The sequence below is a fragment of the Perca flavescens genome, chromosome 15, assembly GCF_004354835.1.
Source record: "Perca flavescens isolate YP-PL-M2 chromosome 15, PFLA_1.0, whole genome shotgun sequence".
Taxonomy (NCBI): Eukaryota; Metazoa; Chordata; class Actinopteri; order Perciformes; family Percidae; genus Perca; species Perca flavescens.
Window position 1 is genome coordinate 9,137,871 of NC_041345.1, and position 6,566 is coordinate 9,144,436.

At 39.6% G+C, this 6,566-nt stretch overlaps 1 protein-coding gene across 1 annotated transcript; it reads left to right on the forward strand.

The window, feature by feature from the left end:
- Nucleotides 1-1,532: 1,532 nt before the first annotated feature.
- LOC114569402 (adhesion G protein-coupled receptor E1) lies at nucleotides 1,533-6,321 on the forward strand. The gene is made up of 13 exons (XM_028599202.1): nucleotides 1,533-1,580; nucleotides 1,732-1,761; nucleotides 1,862-2,024; nucleotides 2,119-2,232; nucleotides 2,314-2,486; nucleotides 2,584-2,754; nucleotides 3,492-3,695; nucleotides 3,858-4,096; nucleotides 4,188-4,254; nucleotides 4,990-5,081; nucleotides 5,361-5,520; nucleotides 5,649-5,714; nucleotides 6,065-6,321. The coding sequence occupies exons 1-13, from the start codon at nucleotides 1,533-1,535 to the stop codon at nucleotides 6,107-6,109; spliced, it is 1,572 nt and encodes a 523-aa protein (XP_028455003.1). The 3' UTR covers nucleotides 6,110-6,321.
- The last annotated feature ends 245 nt before the right edge of the window (nucleotides 6,322-6,566 follow it).

Consider the following 6,566-nt stretch of genomic DNA (forward strand, 5'->3'; position numbering starts at 1 on the left):
TTTTGCTTGATGCAACTCCTCTTTGCCAAGGTAATGTCATCACAGGATAATCAAAAGCCTTTTCTCATATTCTCAAGTTATTTTTGTCAGATGCAGTTCTAAATTTTATGTAGCCAGAAGTTTGCCAAAACATTTAAACTATCAGCAAAACAAGAAAATACAAACTAATGTATTGCAAAGCATTACTTGAGATGCTCACCATAACAGCAGTTAGTGTCTCATTGAATCTACAGTCTCATTCAAGAACAAGAATCAAAGTACCTGATTTCCTCAGGTACAGAATAAGGATTTCGAATAGGCACCTTATTCTGGAAGAGAAACATGGTTCATACTGATCATTAACATTATTTGAGTAATGTATTTTTTTATACTTCAGTGTTTTTATTTTGGAGTAAAATCACTTTAACCCATTTATTGTTGTATTTTAACAATTTATTGCAAGCTGTGTTAACTGTCCTTTCTCAGATATTGATGAGTGTTTCAATTCCACCATCTGTGGCCCTGAATCTATTTGCACCAACACACCTGGAAATTATACCTGTGCATGTCAACTGGGATTTTCACCGACTAAACCGGACCAGGAGCCCAGCAAGACCAACATCTGTATTGGTATTTGAATCAATATTTATTTCAGATGTTTTTCAGCATCTAGAAGCAGATGGAAAACGACAATTGTAACTTCGAGCAGGAGTGAAGAGTCTCACACACACAAAGCTGTCTAGGTTCTAGCTGGTTTATTTTAATATGTGTACCATGTATTTGGCAGATGTTGATGAGTGTGTCATATATACTACCATCTGTGGTCCTGATGCCAACTGCACAAACTCATACGGATCTTACACCTGCATCTGCTTGTCTGGTTTTCGGCTGAACAACCCAGGCGTGATAGCCAGCATTACTAACCCATGCACAGGTGTGTGATCACTATTACTGTAATTTTACTGTCATACATTTTTTTCTATTATGTGTTTAACTGTGTTTTTTTCTCTCTACAGATATAGATGAGTGCAGTGAGACACCTGGTATATGTGGTAAACTAACTGTGTGCACTAACTTACCGGGGACATACTATTGTTCTTGTCCTGATGGATTCTTCCCTTCAACTGGAGTCGTGTGGACGATAGGCGTCTCATTTTGTCAAAGTGAGCAAAGTCAAGTTTAAAAAACCCCAAAAAGATTTATGAAAATGTAAAAAACTTCATGTAATTTCTTTTTCTTCTAAATTACTGACAGGGATTCAAGATATTCTAGATGCAATAAAACCCCTCGAGGTAAGACAATTTTATGTTATGCATAATAATGTTCAAACAATTATCTCAACTCCACTCAATTAAAGCTGCATTGTTTAACGATCTTGGTAGAAGGTAATCTAGATGCCAGTGCTGCCTGTTGAACTTAGCAGTTGCCAAATTTAGATGAAACCTTTCTGTCAACACATAGATGTCAAATCACCAGATCACAGTGAAGTAAAAAAACACTCACACACACTTTTATTGCAGGGTCAGACAAAAGAAAAAGCTTTCCTTGGCAATATGGATCAACAACTTCAGAACAACACAGACGTCGTCTTACCAGCAGCGGTATGTATAAAACCCTACCGTTTTAAGTGTAGAGACAGATCACACAGTCACTGACTGTCTAAAGAGGAGATGTAATGGGATGTGCTCAGGACATTGCTTGCAATTACATTCTGTCTCATTGTTTTTACTGTCCTTCTTGGTGTCTTTGCAGACAGTGACAAACAGCTTTGCTGCATCTATGGTACTTAAAACCTAACAAAATTACACCTTTGTATCATATTTTATCTTTGACTTTTTGTTGACCTTTTATTCATTCATTACAATGACTTAAATTCTTGCAGGAAGTGTCAGGTGTTGGACCACGTGCCATGTCAACCAAGATGAGTAGTGATGGGGATGGGGAGACTGGCAGTATAATCCTGGGCATCTCAGACCGTCTAATTGCTGCGATGGTGCCACAAACTCAGAACCAAACCAGAATAGCAGTGCAAACTCCAACAGTGGGTAAGAGTGGTTCCCCCTAGTTTAGATGGGCTACATACACATTCCCAGTGCATATTATCAGCTATACCTGTTTTAATTTTCCTTCATTTGCAAGATTTGAGCCTACATACCATTGGCCCAGGGAATCGTGATGACAACAATGTTGCACTTACTGCCAAAGGACAGACCATGGAAATCAACTTGCAGGCTCTAGCCAGCACCAACGATGGTGAGACAGAGAGACTATAATGAACATGATGACTATAACATTTATAGATGTTTAATTCTTGTATCATGTGGACACTCCCAGGCTCTGCAGCAGCTGCCTTTATGACACTGAATGGGATGGAGAGTCTTCTTAGTCATCAATACTTTAAAACGGAGAACATGACAGAGATGTATTCCGATGTTTTTACTGCAATAATACCGACAATAAACACCACTAACCTCACCGAGCCTGTCAACTTTACCATTCAACATAAGGTGCCGCCTCAACCAAAATCACAATCACAAACACCTATCCATCCACAAAAAAAGAAACTACCATTTAGTGTAATCTCTTTTTCTCTTGTTTTCTCAGAAAGTTCCTGAGTCTGGAATAGTGACTTGTGTGTACTGGAAAGAGCAAAGCAAAGAAGAGGCGATGCAGTGGTCGGTAGCGGGCTGTTGGGTTGCATTCTCTGAGGAAAACTACACAGTGTGCAGCTGCTCCCACCTTTCCACATTTGCCCTCATCATGCAGATTGGGGAGGTATATCCGATTTCTATGGACAGTACATGGGAAAAGTGTGTTGCTAAGGTCACACAATTGAGGACTATTAAATCCTAACTGATTTCCAAGATTTTTGTCCATCAGATGTTTTATTATAGTGCATTCCATTTGTACTCGGAAGTCGGATTTTCCGAGGTCCAAGTCGGAAACGCCACCTGACCTCGGATTTCCGAGATTAGAACTCCGAGTACCACGAGCTACAAATCCAACATGGCTGCTCCGTGCATCAACAGTTGGGAAAGCTGTAGTAACATACAGTTATAAGCACTTTTGTCTTATTTGTGTCTCACTAAATCAGTTGTACACACAGCACTGTCCAACTTTTATCTGTGAACATGTTGTTACGCTGTTTGTATGCACAAAAAACAGCGTTATGCGTTGTTATAAACTGGCATTGCTAACAATGGCTAACCGGGTTAGAGCTAAGGAAAACAATGAATATCCAACTTGCAAATGGAATGCATTCAACTCGGGTGTGACGTCATTCCCAGCTTCGGCTTCCGAGTTCCGAGGTAAATGGAACGCACTATTATACTCACACCACATGATTTGACAAATGAGGCCATGATACGGTAGGGCCTACAATAATCTACTTAGAAATCTGCCAGCCTTACAATCTTCTAGTGTGTACCCATTTGAAGAGATAGTTGCAGACCCAAGATCAGGCTAATCATAACCTATGTGTGTATTTCTCTTTGTGTATTCTGCCTTCTCAGCCTCCACCAGATAATCCATTCTTAGACTGGCTAAACCGAATGTGTGTGATTGTCGGACTGTTCTTCTTAGCTTTGGCCATCTTCACCTTCATCCTGTGTAGCTGGAACCCCAAGATCAACAACACAGCCCGTCTTCACCTCTGCCTCAACCTCTTCTTCACCCAGCTGCTGCTGCTGTGGAATGACAAATATGTTGATCAAAAGGTAGAGTAAGACTAAGACTCGGATTTGTGTTTTTGCTTTAAAAAACATTCAATGGGGCCTCATACACATGTGTTAAATGTGACCTAACTGAACCATTCTTTGCTGATGGTATTTCCAGAAGCATTTTTTTGTTTACTTCATCTTCTTCTTGTGTCTTCACAGCTGGCCTGCAAAGTCATGGCGGGGCTTCTCCACTTCTTAGTTATAGCCAGTTTTGTGTGGATGCTGCTGGAGGCGCTCCAGCTCCACCTGTTGGTCCGGAGACTCTCTAAGGTGCAGGTCATCCAGAGAGATGGCCTCCCCAGGCCACTTCTCTACCTGATTGGCTACGGCGTTCCATTTGTGATTGTGGGTGTTTCTGCACTGATATATTCTGATGGATATGGTGCTACTGGGAATGCGTGAGTAGGACGGACAGTATTACATACATTCATATTCTCCTGCATGTCTGATTTGCATCTAGGTTAAAAGAATTGTTTGATTCTGTTGCAGGTGCTGGCTCTCTAGACAGCGCAATTTCAACTGGGCTTTAACAGGCCCTGTGATTGTTATCCTTGGAGTGAGTATATTGCACGTTAGCAACAGCATCCCATCTATTTACACAAAAATCCAATTACCTCAGTCTGGTGTGTTCTGTAATTTTAACACGTCTGGACCAATATTAGCCAATGTACTTTAACTACCTTTTTATTTATTTATTTTTTTAAGATTATTTTTTGGGGCATTTCCACCTTGATATGATATGATAGGAAAGCAATGAAAAGGGGGGAGAGAGAGGGGGAAGACATGCAGGAAATCATCCCAGATAGGACTCAAACCCTGGACCTTCTGCATCGAGGTATAAACCTCTGTATATGTGCACCTGCGCTACCAATTGAGCTATCCTGGCCACCCCACTTTAACTAACTTTTGACAAAAATGCAAGTTGTCTCTCTTGAAGCTCTCTTATTGCATGCTAAATTTACGGTGACCAATTGAATGTGGTGCAATCCAAACAGAAACTCACCCCTATTCTATAGGACGTGAGTGATTTGGCTTACAAAGGATTGTGGAATAACAGGCAACGCGAGACACGAAAAAAGGGAGGGGTTGAAAAGTGTTAACTCAGTGCAGATTAAGGTGGACTTTGTCTGAACACTGCATTGTGATTGTGAAAAACTGACAATGTAAAAGTGAAGCAGTGCTAGGCCAGGAAGTGTAGTCTTTACCATCTGTGGATGAATGTTTTTTCTTTCCTTTTTGGCAATATGCTGCTCTATCGCAGCTCAGCATCTGTGTCTTTTCTTTCTTTAAGCTTAATTGGATATTGTTCTGTGCTACTCTATGGAGTCTGAGACCCACCCTGGTCAACATGAAAAGTGATGTTTCTCAATCCAAAGACACCAGGTTTGAGTGTTCAAGATTGTCTTAACATAGAAATGAAAAATCAGAAGAAATCTATTCATACATAATGTGGGCTACATACAGTATAAAGATATATAACAGACTCAACATACAGTCCACTTGAATGCATGTCTTGTGCAGGTACACAATTTGATTTTCTAGCTTCATCCACACTTATACGCTCATATATTCATTTTGACAGCTGATAGAGCGTTAGCCTTGTGTGTTTAAAGAGTTCTACATTCCTAAGATCAATACTCATTAAATTCTCATTGTTTACAGGTTGATTTTGTTCAAGATCGTGGCCCAGTTTGTCATACTGGGCTGTACCTGGATTCTGGGCCTGTACCAGACAAACCTTTTCTTCAAGGTCCTCTTTATAATTCTCAACTCCCAGCAGGGCACGTTCCTCTACATCGTCCACTGCCTGCTCAACAAGGAGGTAGACTCTTAATGCAGATGACACTCTGTGATACATTTTTAATTCATAAAGCACTACTACTAACAATAACAGCAATTGTTGCATTAACACATAACTCTAAATGGATTGTATTTCATTACATTTTCTAGGTTAGAGATGAATACGTGAAATGGCTGACCTGTTCTTTAAATAAGCCCAATGAAGGACGATCTGTCGTGAGTTTTATTAACACAACAACAATGCACAATACCAGTAACCACTTTAATAATTGTGAAATGTTTGTATTTATTGCAGTATACCTCTTTCCTTTTTCTTTTTGAGGTGTTGTTGTAGTTTTTATATGTCTTTCAAGACAAAGACACAAAATAGAATGCTGTACAGACAAAACATCATCCTGGGTGATCCTAGGTGTGCCTATATATGTGAATCTATGTTATTTACACTTCAAAAAGTCTTGTGTTTCACTGATCTGTAGAATGTTTACTTGCTGGAATTATGATGTATGTAATGTTGCATGCCCCCTATATTAATGTATAAAAATAATATGAAACATGTATTTCTACAGAAAGATGCCCCGTCGGTCTCTGAGGACTGGGACAAAACTGAATAGCAGACAGGCTGATGGTGATGGAATGAGTATGACAAAAGAGAAACGCAAGACAGAGAGGAGAAAAGCAAGCCTGATCCACTTTGAACCATTAGTCGTTATACATTGTTGTTGTGGTTGGGGATGACAAACCAAATATATATGTGTATTTGTGTCTATGTGCTATATCTACTATTATTCCTTGTGTCCTTTTCGGCTATGCATGATGTTCACTTGGAGACAACACAAAAAGCTTTTGACAATATCTGAAATTAACATGATGTCATCATTACTGCAATTATTCTCCTCGTCCAATGCAAGTTTTTCTGTTTAGTTATATTGATCTTTTGTCATCATCCACAAACTTATGTGCATAATTATACACATGTGTATTGTAGATTTTGGACTTTCTAATACAACAGCTAGTAAAATGTCATGTTACGTCCATCCTGTTTAATCTGTTACCCATGGAACTGGCATT